At 48.1% G+C, this 22025-nt stretch overlaps 4 protein-coding genes across 4 annotated transcripts; 2 read left to right on the top strand and 2 right to left on the bottom strand.

Annotated features, from left to right (window-relative positions):
- The first annotated feature begins 2997 nt into the window (after positions 1 to 2997).
- On the top strand, positions 2998 to 7351 carry LOC120902543 (dynein assembly factor 1, axonemal homolog). The gene is made up of 10 exons (XM_040311376.1): positions 2998 to 3108; positions 3185 to 3276; positions 3355 to 3494; positions 3633 to 3720; positions 3821 to 3963; positions 4024 to 4122; positions 4203 to 4267; positions 4336 to 4421; positions 4489 to 4532; positions 4595 to 7351. The coding sequence occupies exons 1-10, from the start codon at positions 3068 to 3070 to the stop codon at positions 7226 to 7228; spliced, it is 3432 nt and encodes a 1143-aa protein (XP_040167310.1). The 5' UTR covers positions 2998 to 3067; the 3' UTR covers positions 7229 to 7351.
- Positions 7352 to 7358: 7 nt separating this feature from the next.
- LOC120902544 (zinc carboxypeptidase A 1) lies at positions 7359 to 8800 on the bottom strand. The gene has a single exon (XM_040311377.1). It carries the CDS (start codon positions 8756 to 8758, stop codon positions 7457 to 7459), a length of 1302 nt encoding a protein of 433 aa, XP_040167311.1. The 5' UTR covers positions 8759 to 8800; the 3' UTR covers positions 7359 to 7456.
- Positions 8801 to 12765: 3965 nt separating this feature from the next.
- LOC120902656 (cytosolic 10-formyltetrahydrofolate dehydrogenase) lies at positions 12766 to 15897 on the top strand. The gene is made up of 3 exons (XM_040311606.1): positions 12766 to 12901; positions 12983 to 15704; positions 15777 to 15897. Exons 1-3 carry the CDS (start codon positions 12857 to 12859, stop codon positions 15830 to 15832), a joined length of 2823 nt encoding a protein of 940 aa, XP_040167540.1. The 5' UTR covers positions 12766 to 12856; the 3' UTR covers positions 15833 to 15897.
- Positions 15898 to 15996: 99 nt separating this feature from the next.
- Positions 15997 to 18000, bottom strand: LOC120902657 (sodium channel protein Nach-like). Its single transcript, XM_040311607.1, has 4 exons — positions 17557 to 18000; positions 16438 to 17489; positions 16272 to 16378; positions 15997 to 16195 (listed from the first exon to the last, which is right to left on the bottom strand). The coding sequence occupies exons 1-4, from the start codon at positions 17848 to 17850 to the stop codon at positions 16047 to 16049; spliced, it is 1602 nt and encodes a 533-aa protein (XP_040167541.1). The 5' UTR covers positions 17851 to 18000; the 3' UTR covers positions 15997 to 16046.
- Between the last annotated feature and the right edge of the window lie 4025 nt (positions 18001 to 22025).

Raw genomic sequence — 22025 nt, 5'->3', positions numbered from 1 at the left:
GGTTGCCCTCAGGATAAGATGAGTCTTTGAGGGTGCGCTCAGGGTGTTGACAATGGACAGGAGAATGGAAAGAAGAATGGTGAAGAGCAGTCAGTAACTGGCAACAATTAACAAAGCACGACAATTGAGTGCAAACCTGATTAGGAACAGGCACAACCTTGACTAGATAGTGTTTAATTAGGACTTTTTTTGATTAGAGCTTTCAATTTTTCGATTGCTGTTAAACCAGAGTACGACTTAACAACATGCCCGTCATGGGTTCAATCCCCAAACAGACCGTGCCGCCATACGTAGGATTGACTATCCTGCTATGGGGGGGGGGGAATCAATTAGTCACTGAAAGCCAAGCCCACAAGTGGGTACAGGCAGGCCTTGACCGACATCGGTTGTTGAGCCAGAGAAGAAGAAGAAGAGTTAAACCAGAGTGGATATATAATGGCTTTAAATTTTACAGGGTTTGCTAAAAGTTTTGGATTTTTCGTGACATTTATTTTCTTTATAATCGTAAATAAACTGGGAGTTAACCTAAAACAATCAATTTAATTTTCAATTTAAAATTATTAGGAAATCTTTTTCAATATTTTTTTCCATTTCGACGGCAAAATAACACACCGAACTCACCACAAGTGTGTAGATTATGAAAGAGAAAAGCAAATAAATGACCTGTTTGAAGGTGTTGTAAAAGCATCTTATTTAAAAGGTGTACTCAGTCATTAAACACACTCGTCATTAGAATCGTCTCCACAACAAACTATTTGAATTACAACGTGTGTAATTTTTCTTATCATTCTGTTTGCCTCCCGTTTATCAATTGCAATGCGCTGCTTTCTCCAATATTTGCTTTCCAGCTAGTGTTACAGCGTACTGTCATTATTGAGCACATAAAATTCCCCTTCCATTGGCGCTTCTACACTCTCCCAACCCATCGTAAACCCCTTCTAGCTTCACCTGTACTGTCGTCGCGACAGTGTTAGCAACGGCTATGACCACGGCTCGCACAACTGAGCACGCAAAGCGCTTCCCCAGCACATCTACGTCACAGGGCGGTGTGTGGAGGATCGTGATCATCAGCGATAAATAAACCACGCTAGACGTACTCCAACGCACATGCTTCATCAATTAGCAGACGCACAAACACCCGTACACGCGTCTACTCCGATGACGACACGGAAATTGCACCTCGGTGTGCGACTCCGAATACGAATTTGAATATTTAGCACTTTTTTTGTTGATCTCGTCTGCAGGAACGATTCGAATGAGCGCCATTATACACGAATTAGATGTACGACAATATGGCGAAAAAAAAATGGAAAGAAGGGAAAAGCATGTCCAAAATCTACATTTCGGTGATTTCGGATAACGATCTAAATAAGATTACCCGTGCCGGTGTGTGTGTATAAGCAAACTCGATCCAATCCGACGCTCTCGGTACGTCAAATAATCGATCACGCACCAGGCTTGCGTTGTGCGTCCACCGATGGTACGCCTCGCACCAAGAGTGTCACTTTTATCACCTTCGGCCGAAGAATCCGACACTGCTTCCCAGACGATTGGGAACAATTAGCGGACGGTGGTAATTAGCGGTGAATTTTATACATCACATTAAACATCCAGCATTTCAAGGACGAGAGTCTACGAGGTTGGCGGGAGCAGTGGCATCACGCGAGATGTAGGTACACCGTCCGGGAGGGAAGGGAAACAGAAAAACAACCCCCTTGAACAGTTGTTAGCAACCCTGCTACGTCATGGCGGGGTGGTACGTCACGGGGCGTTAGGTACGTCACGCGATGGTCATACATTTGTGGCTGTGTTATTATTGGCACACGTGTGTCATTTTTAAATATATAACATATCATTTGAACGCGAAAATGGCAACACATCGTCCCGGTACGTACTGTTCGATTGAGTGTAAGCAGAATTAGTTTCGTTACAATCTCAAACGCAGACACTTTATGACAGCTTAACAGCAAAATACAGCATATTATTGAATTTCCTGCATCAATCGTACCGCAAATAACTTATCCTCTTTCAATTTAATTAGTATGAAAAATTTGTCAACTTAAACTATTACCCTATCAACACAATCACCACAAAAGGTTACAAAATAGCGGCGTGTTAAATAATAAATTACAACCTCTACCAGCCTGCCACCACTTGGCACCTGTTGTAACAACATCATCATTTGCCAGCCTTTATTATTGTTATTGTTAGACTGCAGTGCCCGACTGCAAGTTCCAACCGACATGTCGAACGAGCAAACGAAGAAGGTATTTTTAAACCTATATACTCATTTACAAAGTGTCATATTAGTAGTATCATTTTAACGCTGGCATCACAATTCATTTGCATCATTAGCGCATCATGCTTATGAATCTGCACGCCCATCCGCTGATAGCTGAGCTCTTTTGGGGGAGCCTCCGAGAAGGGGACTGTGTGTTGTGTGCTGTCAGTCACGTTTTCACCGCGAGCAGTTAAATTGTTTGAAGGCTGATTGAGTGGGGCGGTTTACCGTGGTGACGGCGCCTTTGCAAATGATCAACATTTGCACCGCTTTTTGGCGTGGGATGTATGATAAAAGTGACAAACAAGTTTGCAAATATGTTTGTAGAGATCCTGCTCTTGCTATCAGCTGCAATTGTGCATGTGGTGAAAGTGAATTGAATATTTCTATGCAAGTAGCAAGATTGTAAAATCTGCATATTTTTTTTACACTGTTTTGTACTTCTCTTATATTTTAAACTAGAAATATATTAATAATTTTTATCTCAAAACGATTTTTTTTAAATCATTTTAACTGTCATTTTCAATCATTTTAACTGTCAAGACCACCAACCCTGCAAAAGAACGAATTCTTTCACGGCGCACGAAATATTTCACACACAGTTCGTTTCGTTTCAAACCCTACATATACTGTGGCAATCGTTTGAAATCTATGCACGTTACATAGCAACCGTTGCCACTCGGCGTCATCGTTGTTATTTTCCACCCGAGGGGCAAAGTTTTTGGTAGTTTCCAGTTTTCCTCCAGCGAACAGAGCACGCAGTTCAGTTTTTTTCCCTGCCCCAAGATGGTGCGCGAACAGTGCGAAGAAGAGTTTGGGCCCAAAAAGTGAGTCGCTTCCCAGATATGTAAGAGTTTGCATAACGCTAATGGTGTTTTAATTTCCTCCCGCAAAATGGGGCAGAATGACGAAGAAAACGATTCAAGCATCGTGTCGCAAAAACAAGCTCTACCTAACGCCACACCTTAACGATGTCCTATATTTGCACTACTCAGGTAAGGGACACTTCCCGATCTACTTCCTCCACAAGATGTTCCATGTTTTTGTTGCTCTCTCACATTCCATTTTCTCAGGATACAACGCCATCGATGGGCTGGACGAGTACGTAGGATTAAAATGTCTTTGGCTGGAGTGCAACGCCATTTCCAACATTTCCGGGCTGGATCACCAGTCACAACTGCGTTGTCTGTATCTGCACAACAACCTTATCAAGGTCAGTACCATGTGCACGTGCCTCCCATTCCTATGATGGCAGACCTATACCCTTATCGATTTCTTTGCTTGACTGACATCTGATTCCATCCCCTGTTTCTCACACTTGGTCTTTTGCTTTTTGGGGGCATTTGTTTAGAAAATCGAAAACTTGCAACACTGCAAACAGTTGGACACGCTGAACCTTTCCCATAATCACATCGCCAAGATAGAAAACTGTGGAAGCGGTAAGGAAGAAAGGGAACAAGGGAGCGCTTTTCTCCGTCGTTTTAAAACTGCCTGCCAACAGGAAACGATAATGAAATTGAAGTTTATTTCTTTCAACAGACATTCTGCCCGTGCTGAACACGCTCAACATTTCGCACAACTATCTGAAATCGATCGAAAGCCTGGCGGAGTTGCGGAAATGTGATTTCGTGTCGGTTTTGGACATTTCTCACAACCGGATCGAGGACATTGCGATTGTGAAGGTATTCTCTATTTCTTTTAATATTATTCGGCCATCAACTTCAACTTATTTGCTTTCAAAGGTTCTTGCGGATATGAAAGGATTGCGCGTACTGACGTTGGTAGGGAATCCCGTGGTCAACGATATTCCTTCCTATCGCAAAACGCTCATTTTGGAATGTGTAAGAATTCGTTTTCTGAGGACAATTACTCCAAAATGAGTCTCTAATGAGGTTTGTTGTATCGTATTACTTTTTTTCAGAAATCTCTGACCTATTTGGATTCGAGACCAGTGTTTGATAAAGATCGGGCATGTGCTGAGGCATGGTAAGAATGAATTTCAATATATGAGCTATCAAAATTACCATTTTTGTACTGTACTTCTTGGAAAAAAGGAAACGAGGCGGATACGAAGAGGAGCGTAAAGAACACCAGCGCTGGAAGAAGGAGGAACAACGAAAAATGCGACGCAGTATCAATGGTAATGATTTTTGTCTGCTGTTTTTCATTTAAGACAAAAAGCTAATCCTTCGTTCAATTTTCTCCAGCAACTCTTCGCTTGCGCCACCGAGGAGACGGCGAACCGGAATTGGTGAGATCCAAAATACAATCATCCATACTTGACCCATTTTAAGATGCAATCACTATTTGCAGCTTAAGACGAGCAGCGACGAGGAGGAAGAAGAAAAGGAAGGCTCTGCTGCCGGTAAAGGGGATTTCGAAGAGCTGGAGTACCAATCGAACGACGTTGCGTGGAAGGAGATGGAAGCCCTATTTAACCAACACACAAGTGCACTTAAACCCGCTGCTACTCCCGCAGCTGACCAACCCAGACAGCTATGTGAAACTCTTGAGCAGTGCTTTGGAAGAGTAAATACTGATCTACGCTTGAGCGAAAGTATCAGCAAACCACTCATCGAAGAGATTACTACAGAAGAGTACGCAGATATGAAGGAAAGGAAAGATGAAGCTTCACATCAAATCGTACAAGAAGCCAAAGATGGTCCAGAATCTCTGGAGCAAGGTACAGAAGTTGATGAGAGTTATATGAGTGGATCTGCTCAGAAGAATGATTTGAAAGCACATGATTCTGTTGACAAGAATGAACTTCCTGAAGAGAGCCACAAAACTGAAGATGTACAACAAGAAAAGATCTCAACTGAAGGTAAAGAAGATACAAATCGTGAAGATGTTAACAAAGATCTTGTACCTAAACCTACTTTGAAAGCCACAAAGCTTCCTGAAATTAATAGAAAAACTGAGGCCCGTATCGCCTCAGCCGAGCAGGATGATACGCTGAATGTTATCATCCAATCGAAAGAGATTTCCATCACGATGCAACCAACGTGTAGTACCAATGACCAATTCCCAGCAGATCCTGATGACTCTGCCGTACAACATTCTGATCGTAAAGCATCAACCGCTTCTGTAGATTCGATCACATCCACAGAGGGCGATACACATCATGCCCAGAAGTTGGCTGAAGAGCGTAAAGCTTCTACCAACTCCGTGGACTACATCACCGGGTCCGATTCCAACTCCGACCCAACACTCGTAACCGATTGCGACAGCTGCGTGCGGAACAGCAGCCGTGCATGCTCCTCCCGCTCTGACACTTCCGACAGTGAGGACATGTTTGATAAAATTATACCAAAGAAACATCGCAAGCTAGCCAGCTCCATGCGCCCGGAAGTATCCCTGAGCGACAGCAGCAGCAGCAGTGAAACGGAGGACGAAGCTGGAAGCATCCTCGACAGTAAGCTCGATCGTCAGAACACGATCACGGAGTTTATTGACGAATACAAACGATTCTTCCATTCGGTGGACTTGCGCGATCCGAAGTGTGTGCTGAAGAATCGCCACAAGATTGTGCGTCCCCAGACGGCCAAGTCTCAGCGTACCGAACCGATCGTGTACGAGGGTGTGCTGAAGGCGATGGAGCAAAACTCGAACGGTGCAAAGATTGAGCAGGCACGACAGGAGCGCTTCGAAGCGAACGAGCGTAGCCTTGCAAAGGAGGCGGTACTGGAGCGCTTGATGAAGGGTCACGCTGAGGTTGATATGAACATCGAGCAGCAGATGATATCGATCGGCGGCAAGCAGCACAACTTTAACGAGTATCGTCTCGAGGTGTTCCGGCAGGATCAGGAAAAGCTGCAGAATCTGATCGACCGAGTGACGGCACAGAAGGAAAAGTACAATGCGCACATTGATAGCATTCACGATCAGCTGGCGAACATTATGGAGGACTATGGGCAGATTAGCGAGAAGCTTCGGAAGGTTGACGATATGATACAGAACATTGGAGATGAGGTGGTGGTACATCAGGAAAAGGAAGGGTCTGTCTTAGAGGTTATCCAGGAATTGGAGCCTATTACCATTGCAGAACAAATTGTTGAGAATATGACCAAAGAACAGTTGCCGGATGTAGTTGAAGCAAACGTCAAGGCGTCCGATGCTACCATTGATCCTGTTGATCAGCTGTCCTCAGACGAGTCTGCTGTAGATTTGGGTGAATTGAACCAACACGTGGATGCTCAAGTCGAAGTTGGTCCGAGCGATCCGAAAGATCCAACCACATCCAAACCTATTCCCGAAGAGTTCGGTTGCGATCCGGTGTACCGCAAGTTCATCGACATTCAGTACGAGATCGACAAGCTGACGGAGGATCAAATATTTACCGCCCTGTCCGAGGCGGCCCGTGAGCTGCAGGAGGAGGAGCTCGAGACGAAGCTCGTCCACGACGCCATTGATGAGTACTGGAGCACCGATCTGGAGGACTTTCGGCGCAATCTCAATCTCGATGCTCACCCGATCGTACAGCGCTTCAAGCGGTTCATCGAATGCCAGGGCACCGATACGGACGATACCGATTCGGAAGCACACGTGCGCCGGCTTGAAAATGCTTACCACCGGTACGAGCGGCGTCTCTCGAACCATCTGTTCGATGAGTATCTGATGTTGAGCCGTAAGGCTAGCATTGCCACCACCACCGGGGGAGAGTCGAGTGCAACGGAGTTGGAGTTGGTTGAACTGGACGGAGGGCATGTGCTGAGAGCATCCACAAGTAGACGCGCAACGGCCTGGGATTTGAAGGAAACGGTTGAGGATCCGGTGGAGGAGTTGGAGGAACTGAACGAGGAGGAAGACCCGGCATTGAAAGAGGCTGGGGATTTCAAGCATGATGAGCTGGAGGATGAAGAATCGAAGCCGGAGGTGGAGACTTTGAAGAGTGCTGAAGTTGTCGGAATGCAGGAACCATTGGGAGATGTTCAAGGGGATCATTAGATGGCCTTGAGGTGGCATCGTAGTTGAACAAAAACGACCCCCAAAAAAGCACAAATTGTGTACGTAGAGAACGTGTTTTTGTATCACCAGTTGAGAGATTAATAAAGCAATTGCACACACACACACGACGCACTCTTACAGTTTTTTGTTCGGTTTATTGACCTTAGATTCATCGATCACACACTAAAAGCAGCGCTAAGCCACCAACCCGCCCCGGTAGGAGACACTTCAATGCTTCTCATCGTAATAACCCCGGGCGGACGATTCCTCCAGCAGCGTGATGAGCGAATCCAGCGTCTCCTCGCCCGTCGGCACAATCTCGTTCGGTGGCAGCACGAACCCATTCCAGGCGTCCCCATCCGGACGCAGCTCGTACGTGTACGCAATCTTCACATCTTGCGCCCCATAGCTCCAGTCAACGCTCGACCCGCTCGCCGGATAGATCGCATCGTACACATTGCCGTACTTGTACTGCGTGCCGTACCGCTTCGCCAGTGACTTTACCGTTGCCTCGGCAATCTCGTTCAAATCCTGATGGTTCGGCGAATGCGCCCCGGTGTGACCGTATGGGAACAGCAGCAGCTGCGAGTACGAATGGAACGCAATGTACGCACCGAGCTTACCGCGCAGCTTCTCCACAAACGCAGCCAGCGAACGGGTCTCAACCTCCGAGAACGCTTCCGATCCATGGTACGTGTCCGAGCAGGCGTTATTGCTCGTGCCCTGCTCGGCCCAGTGGAAGTCCCAGTTGCGGTTCGGATCGGCCCCGTAACAGAACGGACCGTACGCTTTGCGCGTTTTGCGCCACAGCCGGTTTACCTGGAAGGTGTACGCGTACCCGTCCGGGTTTGCGTTCGGGAACACGTACCAGTCAAACTTTTCGGCCAGTGCACGCACCTTCGCATCCTCGCTGGTGAGGAGCTGGTTCAGAATGTACGTCACGGTGGCGGGCGAGATCCATTCACGCGCGTGAATACCACCCTCCAGGAACACACCCGGGCGGCCGGGACCGTACGAAAGCTTCACACCCTTCATGGTTCGATTCTGATGCGAACGTCCTGCGTCGAGCAGCTCCACCTCCTTCGGATGCTCACTGGCCAGCTGGTCGAGCCAGGCGTGGATCTCCTCCAGAGTGTGATAGTCGTTCCAATCGAACGGACCCTTGGCACGCTTGTTCGTTAGCCGGACGCGCTCCTCATCGAACGCCCGCTGCACGTTCTGCTCGATCAGCTCGTGCGGAATGTAGTCCGATTCGAGCGTTTCGGTAAAGTCGGCCAGCTTGTGCGGCGCGACGACGATGTCGAACCGATCGCCCAGCTTGCGGGCGGTCTCGAGGAAAATTAAGCTATCGCTCGCCTGCTCCATGGCGGCCACCGATCGTAGCTGCGCCTCGCTGTGGGGCGTCACCCGGTACAGCCGGTAGTTATCGTACCGTGCGACCTCGGCCGCTTTGACACTGAGCGCCAGCGCCAGGATGGCCATCGCTGGGGCCCACCACCGGGAGCCGGCTGCACTGTTTAATCGCACCATGTTTAATCGACCGCTTGCTTGCACGAACTGTATCGGGTGGTTCCTGCTGGAGTGGGCTTTTTATACCCCTTTGGGCGATGCGGGCCAAAACGCGCGCGCGCACAAGGTTTAACGGCCTTGCGGGCTGAGCTGAGTTGATGATAATCGATAAGTAATGTGTCGCTTGAAGAGGATTGGGAAGAACGTGAAGAAACTCACAACGAGCCCAGCTTAACCCAGTGCACGACTTCTTGAGCGCTTTGTGGAGAATTTCCGATAATCGATAACACCGGAGGTCCCCGAAGGTCTCAAGTGCACTCAAAAGGTGCGCGGGGAGGCACGTGTACAGAACGCGCATCTATTTTAGATGCAGTGCGACGAAGGGCTTAGACATCATGGTAGGAAGAGCATGGGCAAGTGCAATGCTAATTACACACCGCCCCGGATCGAGGGAGAGAGAGATAAATTCAATGTTTATTGCTCGTTCATTAACCTACCGCGATCGCAATTGGCAGTACGCATAACGGATTCATCGTTTGCGCCAAACCGGCACAAAACAGTTCTGCTTCCGAGCTGCGTATCGGGCGGCGTAAAGTGTGCCTCCACTCCACTTCATAGAGCATGTCGCGGCTGTAAGGGCTTTTCCTATCGAGTGGGGGAATGCATAAAATAGAACTGCTTGCACCCACTCCCCGGGCTAATCGTGATACTTGCGGGCGAAGAATTCCGTACGATTGTCTGGGTAAATATTTTTAGCAGACGGTTTATTGGCTTTACCGAAGATGACAGAGTGGGAAGATACAGTGCTTATAGTTGAAGCTATTTGCGTTTGTATTAATTTCTATCAATAACTTGCTTCAAGCTTTGCGTCAAACCCGATCAACAAAGTACTACATGAGAGTGTCTCGTTTGATTGGGGATTGGCAGTAATAGATAAGGAATTTGGTCCTCAGTCATGTATTTAACAACAAATCGTCTCATTCTAAATCGTCCTCAAAAAATCTCATATAAAGTAGTAAAGATAAGTAGAAATCAATATTCGACACAATACGAGAATCCATCATATAACTTATCCAATAGGATGTAAAGAATGGTTGAAAGAATAACGAGAAGTTGTAAGAGGTAATCGATGCTGTTCACATATTCAACCGTTACACGTTTTCACTGTCCCGTGGCGGTCCCCTGGTACAGTCGTCAACTCGAACGACTCAATAACATGCCCGTCATGGGTTCAAACCCAGAATGGACAGTCCCTCCGTAGCAGGGATTGACTATCCGGCTACGTGGTAATGAATTAAGTGTCGAAAGCCTGTACAGGCCGGCATGTCCGCGCAGGACGTTATGCCAAATAGACGTAGAAGACGTTTTCACTGAATTTTGAACGATTTTGACATAATATTAATGATTACATTTGGAAGGATCTGTGAGCTATTGGTTGATACGACGACTCTTATAAGTAAAGAATTAGATCATATCCCTTACTGTAGAAAAGGTTAACCACCCCAGTTAGCTGGTGTATAAATCTCAAAATCTTGCATACACACGTAATGTTGTAGGTTATTGAGGTCCCTCAAAGCAACAGGACACGATCTGCTTTAGCCAAGATATTGTTAGGATCATTACATACGTGTCACGAATGTATTAGGAAATACAGTGAACCTTATTTGAGAGGCGATGGGTATGTCGAATAAGAGGGGTTTTCAAATTACAGAGGTGGAAAGTGAATGAAAGGTCCATCCAAACAAGAAAGAGACAGAACATTTAGTATGCAGCCTTAACTGTTGCTATAGGAAACTGCGAACAGAATCGCCAATTTGAGCACACATCTTTCAATAACCATGGCAACACCATACACAAATAAGAGGGACACAGATTTCAGAGGTTTTCCAAATTAGAGGAACAAAAATGTACTGGAAATCAAGGGACTGTGAAAAATGTTCAAATAAGAGAGGTTTTTCAAATTGGAGAGGTGTCAAATAAGAGAGAGTTCATTGTAGTTGTAATAATAATTTAAAAAACCATCATTGAAAGAACAGGACCATAACTTAAACACGTTGTAAATAATATAGGATAATTAGCCGATAATAAGCGTCTCATGATACAGATGTCAACTCGTACGACTTAACAATAAGCCCGTCATGGGTTGAAGCTCCAAATAGACCGTGCCGCCATACATAGGACTGACTATCCTGCTATGGGGGGTAATCCAAAAGGCATTGAAAGGGTACAGGCCATGACCGACAACGGTTGTTGAGCCACAAGAAGAAGAAGAAATAATATAGGAATGAGCAAGAGGATCTCTGAGCGATTGATCAGATTCGAGACTTGACAGGTTCTATTCGCATTCTTCATCAACACGTATAACAAAGCAACATGTCCGTCATGGATTCTAGCCGCGTATAAACCTAATTAGTCATAGGTTGTCCGGCGAATCAGTGGCTCATGATATACCTCCTAGTCCAATTCCTACAACCTAACGACTATATTGCGTCTAAAAGTAAGAATAAAAGAAGCACGTGGAGTTACTGTACTTCTGATGAACGAGCTCTCAGCGGCTGGATCAGGTTGATCAGGATGCACATGCGGCTTGAAGGATCTCCTCGACCAATCAATGATATGAAGAAGTTAAGCATTTGTACTAATCCACGATCAGAAAGTAGAGATCATCACATCATACTGCCATGATCGTTACAACAAAAGGACTCAAAGGACGATCGGTACTTCGTTCAAGCCCTTGACTGGGATTTCCGATTATTATTGCCAATTATGTATTTTGGCTAGCTTTAACGATCAGGTCGTATTGAATTTGAATATTAAATATTCCCTTCAATTTCACAACAATGGCGCTTAATACCAAAATCTCAAGAAGAGCAACAACTCTTCCGATAAGGAGGTTTGTAAACACCTTTGGCTAGAGAAAGTCGTGAAAAACAAATGTCATGCCAGCCTTTCGTGTGCCTTAAAAAGTGTATTCGCTTTCATTACACGATCACGCCTGTTTCCAAAAATAAAGCCAGCAGATTACTTATCAACCTGAACTCGCAGCGTCACGGTGACCGGGATTCACCACCGACCACAAATGCAACGCTCTGGAAATTTCAAAACCTTCCACACACCCATCATTACTGCTCCACACACTGTGCAAGAAATAACCGGTTAAAGCATCCGTCGGCCTATCAGAGCACACACACACACACACACACGGGGTCATGCCCTATGTAAACGTATCGATTGCAGCACACCGAGCCGTACAGGGAATTAAACCACCAAGAAAAGAGGGTCTACCAACCGGCACAATCCGGATGATCGGAAATCGCCCGTTGATACAGCGAGCTTCTGTTGGCTGTAGCAAACCAGAACCTCATTAATCGAAGCTTGTTTAATGTCGGCTCCTGGACACGCTTACCGCAGCTGATTCAAACACCACGCTGCTGTTGTAACGCTTCTCTTCCGCGTCATCCGATCAGCACACGCTATCACTGATAACGAACCGATTAGACGGCGAACTTTCTCTGCGTGTAACTGGTTCGCACCGGTTCCATGTGCCAGACCTGTTGGTAAATATAGCCCCTGTTGTTTGACCCGTGGGGGACTGAGATTTCTCGCTTCTCATTCTCGACCCACAAACCCCGCGATCTTGGGACCGCGCGGCAGAACCACAACCGATCGGCATTGTGTTCGTGTTATACAAACACTCTATAAAGGGCAATTTAAAGCCAACAGTCAGCGCAATTTACACTCCAGCAGCTGATTATCGCATGAATTAAGTAGGCACCAGTCGACGGTGCCCCTCCGAAAGCCGATCGGCATGATTGGCACCTTCTCTAATCAAACACACAGGCAGGGAGCCGGTACACATGATCCAACAGCAAGACAGATGCGTGCTCTCTCGCTCTCTCTCTCTCTCTCTCTCTCTGCTCTGCTTTTGTGGCCTGATGCAGCATCCCGTTGATAAGTGATTGTGGCCTTTTCGGGCGTACCCTTAGCTGCTCCCGCTTCTGCTGGTGTATAAATAAGAGTCCCGATCGTGATCGGTCAATCAGTTCGGTTCGTTCTGTTGCATGTAGTGGGAAGGATTTTGTGAATCCATATATAAGTGAGCAGAAAAAGCAATACAAAATGGGAGATCCTGTGAAAAGTGACGCCAAAACGAACGGCTTTCATGTGAGTTTCAGTTCTAGCTAGAGTGCAGTGCTTCCGATCGATCCGTTTGACATCTTCTTTGCTTTTGTTACTCATCTGCAGAAAGCCACCAATGGCCATCATCAGCAGCAGCAAGAGGAGCTCAAAATTGCCATCATCGGGCAGAGCAACTTTGCCGCCGAAGTGCTCGAACTGCTGCTCGAGCGTGACCATCTCATCGTCGGTGTGTTCACGATCGCCGACAAAGGCGCCCGCGAAGATGTACTGGCTACCGTAGCCCGTCAGCATGGCATTCCAGTGTTTAAATTCTCCGCCTGGCGTCGCAAAGGTGTCCCCATACCGGAGGTGCTCGAGCAGTACCGATCGGTCGGTGCGAACCTGAACGTGCTCCCGTTCTGCAGCCAGTTCATCCCGATGGAGGTGATCGATGGGGCCGCTTACGGTAGCATCTGCTATCATCCCTCCATACTGCCACTTCACCGAGGCGCCAGTGCCATCTCCTGGACGCTGATCGAGGGGGACGAACGGGCCGGTTTCTCCATCTTCTGGGCGGACGATGGGCTCGATACTGGACCGATTCTGCTGCAGAAACAGTGCCCCGTTTATGGGGATGATACGCTCGACACACTGTACAAGCGGTTCCTCTACCCGGAGGGTGTCACGGCTATGGCGGAGGCGGTGGATATGATCGCTGCGGGTACTGCGCCCAAGATCCCGCAGACTGAGATTGGTGCGAGTTACGATCCGGCCCTGTTTCGGGAGGAGAATCAGTACCTAAACTTGAATCAACCGGCAGTGAGGATTTTCAACTTCATTCGTGGGTTGGATTCGGTTCCCGGAGCGCTGGCTGTAGTGCAGATGGAAGATGGCGAGGAAGTACCGGTCCGACTGTACGGTGCATCACTCAGCGCCCGGCGCAGCATGGTGAATGGAAAGCCAATCCAGTTTAAAGGGTCCACCGGGTCTGCTTTTGTAACGCGCGAAGGCATTTTCATCACCGGAACCGATGGATCGTTGGTGCGCGTGCGGCGGATCAAGCGTGGCAATCGTGTAATTCCCGCCGGGGAGTGGTTTGAGCAGCTGGGGACGACGAAAGCGACCCCGCTAGTGCTGACGGAGAAGGAGCAGGAGCAAGATACGCTGCTGCGCAGCATATGGAAATCGATTCTGAAGGTGGAGATTGGGCCCGAGACGGACTTTTTCGCGTGCGGTGCCGGCTCGATGGATGTGGTGCGGTTGGTGGAGGAGGTGAAGGACACGCTCGAGGTACCGATCGACAACGAGACGCTCTTTATGGCACCAATGTACGGGGAGTTTCTGCAGGAAGTTATTCAACGGATGCGCTCCGGAAGCAATGGCGATCGTGGAACGAACATTCCGCTGGATTTCAAACACGTGGTGTTGAAGGCGAATCGACGCCAGATAGCCGTCCCAACGCAGCTCTTCATCAATGGGCGGTTTGTGGATGCGGAAGGTGCAAAAACGATACCGATCGTTAATCCCACCAACGAACAAGTGATCTGTGACGTGGCGAATGCATCCAAAGTGGACGTTGACGATGCAGTTCAAGCCGCCGATGAAGCGTTCCATGGCGTATGGACGTCTGTTTCGGCACGTGAGCGCGGTCAGCTGATGTACCGATTGGCAGAGCTGATGGAGCAGCACCGGGAGGAACTGGCAACGATTGAGTCGATCGATTCGGGTGCAGTTTACACGCTTGCACTGAAAACTCACGTCGGTATGTCGATCGATGCGTGGCGCTACTATGCAGGTTGGGCGGATAAGATCGAAGGTAGCACCATCCCGGTCAGCCCAGCCCGCCCGAATCGTGTGCTAACGTTCACGAAGAAGGAACCGATCGGTGTGTGCGCTTTAATTACACCCTGGAACTACCCACTGATGATGCTCTCGTGGAAGATGGCCGCTTGCATTGCCGCAGGCAACACGGTTGTCATTAAACCGGCTCAAGTATGTCCCTTGACGGCACTTAAGTTTGCCGAGCTTACAGTAAGAGCCGGCTTTCCACCGGGAGTGATCAATGTCGTCACGGGTACGGGCTCTTTGGCCGGCCAAGCCCTTGCAGACCATCCAGCGGTGCGCAAACTGGGCTTCACCGGGTCCACTCCAATCGGGAAACGCATCATGGCATCGTGCGCCGAATCCAACATCAAAAAGTGCTCGATGGAACTGGGCGGCAAGTCGCCGCTCGTCATCTTCGCCGACTGCGATCTCGAGAAGGCGGTCCGGCTCGGCATGTCGTCGGTGTTTTTCAACAAGGGTGAAAACTGTATTGCCGCTGGCCGGCTGTTTGTGGAGGACCGCATCCACGATGAGTTTGTGCGGAAAGTGATCCGCGGCATAAAGACGATGAAAATTGGCGATCCACTCGACCGGGCGACGGCACATGGGCCGCAGAACCATCTGGCACATCTGGAGAAGTTGCAGGAGTACTGTGCGATCGGGGTGAAGGAGGGAGCGAAGCTGCTGTACGGTGGCAAGCGGGTGGCCAAAATGGAGGGACTGTTCTTCGAGCCGACCGTGTTTACCGACGTGGAGGATCACATGTACATTGCGCGCGAAGAATCGTTCGGTCCGATCATGGTGATATCGAAGTTTCACGCGAGTGATTTCGATGCGCTGGTGGCAAGGGCTAACAGTACCGAGTACGGGCTGGCGAGCGGTGTTTTCACGCAGGACATTGCAAAAGCGCTTCGGTTTGCGGAGCGGGTCGAGGCGGGCACGGTGTTTGTGAACACGTACAACAAGACGGACGTGGCGGCACCGTTCGGTGGCTTCAAGCAGAGCGGCTTCGGGAAGGATTTAGGTAAGCGGTTGCTTGCTTGACGGGAGGGTGTCTAGATGGTGTCTAATTGGTGTGTCTGTTTGTACATTTCAGGCAAGGAAGCGTTGAACGAGTACCTCAAGACTAAGTGCGTGACTGTCGAGTACTAACGGCTCGATTAATGTAGCATAAATTACAATTAAGATAATAAATTATTCATACCAAATTAATGCAATCAAAACGGCATTTTCCATTCCTAATTAAGAGTTTCAATTGCATCAAGTTAACGTCCCCTGCTAAAGGGAAATTCATAAAGCTCATCCCAAAGCACACCTTCAAACTTTACGCCTAAATGTATGCAATCTGTGCGCGACCGAAAACGCTTCAATGCTGACCCGCGCTGGACGCGTTCCGTTTGTCGCTCTTCTTTGCAATCGCATCAAACAGCAAGCGAATGGAGAAGTAGTAAACCATTTCAAAGCCAGTAATTATACTAAAGCCGAGAAAAAGTCCCAAAATGCCACCAAAGGACGCTAAAAGGAATGAAAAAAGTAAAGGCAATACGTTAAAAGGGACACTTTAGGGGCACCGTGTGCCACAATTGCTTACCCAAAACACCCAGCGAGTCCTGATAAATGTCCATCCGGAAGTGGGTCGCGGTCAGATCGGCCAGATAAATGTGCACCAGGCTTTGATTCTGCAGCTGGATGTCTTTGCTGTTGAGAGAAACAATACATTAATAAATGGGCGCAAACTTCCCCTACAATTGACTTACAAAAACGATATAGCGTTAAACGAGAATGACCGATTCATCCTGCCCGTTACCATCTCGGACGGGTACTGCACCTTGTCACACCCGGGCAAGCAACCACAGGGCGCCACAACACTCCCGTACGACAGCCGCTCCACGGAACCGTTCCTCGTCGGCACGGCCGTCACGTAGCGATCTCGCGCACGTACCACACACTCCATGTCCTTCATCTCACAGTTGCGCATCGACCCATTGTTAGGCAGATGGTACGGTACGCAGCCACACTTGGCGTAGATGTTTGCCGCCCGACACTCCACCATACAGTTCACGTACGAGTAGCGCTGCATCACACCGAGCACGCGCTCCTGCCGGCTGTAGCAGTTGCGCACGGACGGCGCCACATCGAGCGCATCGTCCGTGGCGTACGTTGCCGTCGGCCTGAGCGTAATGAACGATTCCGTCCCCGCCAAAACGAGCTTAATTTCCGCATCGTTATCCGGATAGTCGTACGAGCTGTGGATCATCACCTTAAACCCGTACGAGGCGACATCGGTCGAGTGGTAGTCTTCCGCATGCGGTTGCAGCAGTACCGAGAGGCCCGTCTGGTACCCGCTCGCCATCACACGTCTCGGATCCTTCGGCACACTCACGGTGATCTTCTTCGGATAGTTGTCCTTCAGCAGTCCGTAGTAGTTGAAGGAGCAGCACAACCCTTCCGTACTGTTCACCACCTGGAACAGGTTGTCACAGCGCCACTGCGTACCCTTCCACATGCAGCGCTCGAGCAGTGTGCCACAGGGCGGGGTAAATTCACCCATCAGCTGCGGTATCTCCAGATTGTTCATCAGCATAATGTCGTGCAGGAGTCGGTAGCGAACGGGGTCGGGATCTCCCAGGCCGGTCACGTGCAGAAACAACCGAAACATCTCCGCCAGCTCGTCCACCGTCATATTGCCCGGGCGGCGCATCGTCTCGGCGCGGGACCGGGCGGCCGATGCCGAGATCTTGTTCAGATTGCACACCGTCACGGCGGGAAAGGGAAGGTTCCAGGTCGGATAGTTCGTCGACTCGGTAACCTGCGAAAAAGAGGACAAACGGTCATGAGCAATCAAACTTTAAGCAAGAATTCCACGTTGAACTTACCGTTACGGTCGGTGTTTCGACGCTCCAAGACCACGAGATCATGAGCAGCGTAATTGCGCTGATAGTCGACGCAACGACGGCACAGGTCCACACGGTCCGTTCCACCATGCTGTATCCATCGCGCACGATCTGGCTGTACCCGTGCAGGGCCGTAATGTCGCAAAGCCCTCGCAATTGTTTGCCGAACCAACTACGGCATTGGAATTCGGTACGAAAAGATGGACGAGCCTTGAAGAATTCCCCGTTCTTATCAATCACACGCTGCGTTAGTCCTTTGAAGGTGATTTTTTGCATCTTTTCGGATCGTTCGTACGCTCAAAGTAACGTTTCCATCGGGATGACACCTTCGAAATGAGGCGAAAAGTCACCGCGAAGGTGAAAAAGGGATATCTATAAATAATTCAAAACACCATTTGTTATTGATACTTGTTGTGTGATATTAAGGTCGCGACCTATGTAAAAACACTCCAGCCCCTCATCATAATTAACCTTGGACACGGTGTACTCCCCCCACCCGGGGTGGGTACAATCCCCCAAATGATTACAGTTATTTATAAAGTCAGCGCAGCAGAGGGTTCTGATTACAGCTGACATTATCCCGGGACATGCCCCCGGCATTCCCCGCTTTGGCTGTGTGGGTCTTTCCTTGTGATTCGAGCACTATCGCCACGGGCAGGGCTTTCCCCCAACGGCACGGGTGTGTTTCTTTCCATTGCTTATTGGCTGGCTGATTGGAACTGCTCGGATCGCGCGACTCAAGTGTTTGTTGGTTTTTATGCTCTGCCCTGTGTCTCTTTCTCTCGGTGCTCCAGATAATGGGACTTTCGACAGCAAAAACACACCACAGAAAGCACAAGAAACAATAAACAACAAAACCCTCAGTCCCCTCCCTTTCGATTGACGTCAATTTTTGCAACATGAGCGCCACAGAAACAACAAACGGCGACCGATTGGGGTGTGTGTGTGTTGTGTGCATTATCAAACCCCGCAAAAGCAAAAGGACAGCCAGCTAGCTTTCTGTGTGTCGAGTCTAGCCGGTCAGATCATTTCCAACTACCAGAGAGATCGATGATGAGGTTGGCGGTGGCTTATGTGCGTGGCCGCCGATTCGTGCGCATGATACGGCCGTTACTTAATCTGATCGTTTTCGCACGTTTAGTGGACCGTTTCCGATCAGCTGCTGATAGAGGTGAAGCGAACGCTTCGAAGCGTGCTGCTGCTCGGGATGATGCTGTAATGGAGATCGCGAGATTAACATCAAACGCTTTAGGAGCACAATCGTGTGTGTAGCATTAAGGAGGAGGTTATACATTTACGATTTCATCATGCTCCTTATCGATGTTGTAGGACTTGCAGGACTTGTGGGACTAATAAATAACAATCTGTCAACTCATCCATCATCTACTTCTATTTGAAAATGTCACTCATTCGTTATCAGGCTTCGGAAAACCAATCAGAAAGCTTCAGCGTAATTAATCGTAAGCCAATCTAATTTGAACATTAGAATCCAATTGGAACATCAATCGTTTCTACAGAATAGGAAAAAATGTGGCCTGTGATTTCTAGTTGTGTACAGAGCTTCCTAGGGGTTTTGACTATTTTCCGTATTTTTGGTTGTTTAATGAAATTGTTTGGATTCGTCTCACGGTTTTATTGGACGTTTCTAAACATGTTGGAGTTATTTGTTCCAAAAATGCTGCGACAATGCCAATAAATCGGGTGAACGATTGAAACGCAAATGAGGAACAGTCAATCTCTCTATTTAGAGAAGACCCAAAACATGAATAATAAACTACGTCATAAGCCTAAGCATACAGAAAAAAATAAAAAAAGAAGAAAAAGAAGAAGAAGAAGAAGAAGAAAAGAAGAAGAAGAAGAAGAAGAAGAAGAAGAAGAAGAAGAAGAAGAAGAAAATGAGGAAGAATAGAAACAGTAATAATAATAAAAGACAGAAAAAGAAATGGCACATAAAGAATAAAAACAAAAGGAAGAATAAAAAGAAGAAGAAGAAGAAGAAGAAGAAGAAGAAGAAGAAGAAGAAGAAGAAGAAAATGAGGAAGAATAGAAACAGGAATAATAATAAAAGACAGAAAGAGAAATGGCACAGAAAGAATAAAAACAAAGGAAAATAATAATAAATCACATAAATGCAAAACTAACAAAAATAAACAGTAATAGTGAACGAAAAGGACCTTTCACATCTTTCTTTGTGTGTACTAAAAAGAAACCCTCAACATTCATTAATTCTATTTCGGTCCAAGGTAAACGGAAAGCATTACCGATCAATCATGCAACGCAAACGAACGAAGCAAATTAAAACATCCATCAATCAGGACCATCAAGGAAAAGTGTGTGTCCACCGGCCACACCAGGGAAGAGTATTAAGTTTCCCCCTCTGAGAGAAAGAGAGAGATAGAGAGAGAAAATCTCCGAGTCCGAGAGATCCGATCACCGATCATTAAGCAATGCTTCAGCTTGCTGATCAGTTTGCTGATCAGGTTCGGACCACTCCAATCGGCGCTCTCAATGGCACACCGATGACGCACGTTACTCGTTTAGTAGCGAGCCCCGGCTGTGTGTGTGCGCGCATTTCCAGCTATTGACCTCAAAATAATAAAATAATTGCATAACACACCAGCCACCCCCCCCCCCCCCCCCCTTTCAATATTTCCTACCACACATCGTGCGTCGTGGTGCTACTGCTGCATGCGCTTTCGACTCAAATCAACCGTGCAAGAAATCTCCTACGGACGCCAGAGCAAAGCTCAAGCAAGTTGGAGAGAGGAACTGGCGGTGTGCGAAGCGGACGGTTGCTAAATTATCGAATTTACACTACACCCGCGGACATGGACGTGCCACGGAAAGTGGTAGCTGCTGCTGCAGCAGGTTTCACCTCTCCCCCATTGACGTCAGAGTTGAGCTTTGGTGTTGGAGTTCGGGGAGAGGAAAACTGAACCACCGCATCTTGGTGGAGTTTTCATTCCAAGCGCTTGTGGGAAGGCGCGCCCTACTGCAGGGCTCTTAACCCTTCGAGGTATCACATTTCGTTGGAACTTGAGGAGTTTTAACTTGAGCAAGCAAGAACCTGGATCATAGATATTACACTAACAGAAGTTCCCAACAAATGATGCCGGTAGTGTAATATATACAGAATTTGATTAATTTGGAATTCGTGTTTAACCCTTGGAGTTTTAGTGCCTCATTTCTATTGACAGCCACCATGCTGTCTCTATATAAGACGTCAAACAGACCTCATGCGGCACTCTGATGGAGCTGTTAAGCCAGATTTCACGATTTCCTTTCGCAAACCTACTCGAAATCGAATTTCGGATTTGCTGCCAGCTTGAGGGTTAATGCCCATAAACCCATAGCAATCCAATTCCAACGGACGTACGTCAATCCGGAGTACCGCCGGAGTGCGTCCGTGCGTCAGTGGAATCACCCTCAGCCACCCCGTCCGAGAAACACAATGGAAATCGCATCATACACTCCACAGACACACACACACACAGTCTTCCCCGCGCCTTACGCCAGCCAACCAACCGGAGCACGCGAAAACAATCCGGAGCAATGACACCGATCGGCGCTAGAATCCAATAATTGAAGGTTCAAAATGTAAATACCCGTCTTTGTGCTTTAGCTACACCTACCACACATGCACACTCTCTCACACTCCCTTTCCTCTATGTCTCTTGGGTGCGGGTCGGTCACCGTACCATTAGCACAGCACGAAGGGGAAATGCAGATTCATTTTATGGCGGGTTGGGACTTCTTTTATGGGGTTATGTACCACAACCCTTTTGCCGCCGCGACTCGGTGTACCCAAGTGACTGGTTGTGTTGCTCGAGTTGACTTTTATTGTACCACAGACACACGGGCTAGACGACAAATGGAGGTTTGCCTGCTCGGGGCTTATCGGTGTTTGCACAACACAGCAGAGTAGTACCACCGGGCAGATGTGATAGTGGGATTCGAGTAGGCAAACACTGCTGCTTACAAGAACGCACCCATAAGAAGTCACAGTGCCGGTACCATATGAAGAAGGAAACTCTTCTAGACAGCGTCAAACATCAGGCTTCTGTTTGCAGTCTGGTGTAGATAACACGTTTATCAAAACTCAACCAAGTGATGTCTCCCGTCTGCTCTATCACATCATTTCCCCTTCGATTTGCAAACACACACAAAAAATACAAATAAATCAACGCGCAGTGGACGCGTTTGAGCCGGGTCTCTCGTCCAATCAAGCGGCCGCTTGGTCAACCGTGAATGAAGAAATGAAACAATTTGCCCCAGTTTCTGCACACCCCGCCAATGACGTCAAAGCGCCGGGCGGCCGTGAGCGATTCGAGTGTCGAGTGTGCGAAAACACGTCACAGACGCACTTCTTGTGCCGGCCACCCCGGCGAACACTCGTTGCCATTTGTCCTTTCCCGTCTATTGATGGACGAGTTTACGGTACGGCGCAGTTC

The sequence above is a fragment of the Anopheles arabiensis genome, chromosome 3 (assembly GCF_016920715.1).
Source record: "Anopheles arabiensis isolate DONGOLA chromosome 3, AaraD3, whole genome shotgun sequence".
Lineage (NCBI taxonomy): Eukaryota > Metazoa > Arthropoda > Insecta > Diptera > Culicidae > Anopheles > Anopheles arabiensis.
Note: the sequence above shows the minus strand (reverse complement) of the source record. Positions and strands in the feature narration are given on the sequence as shown.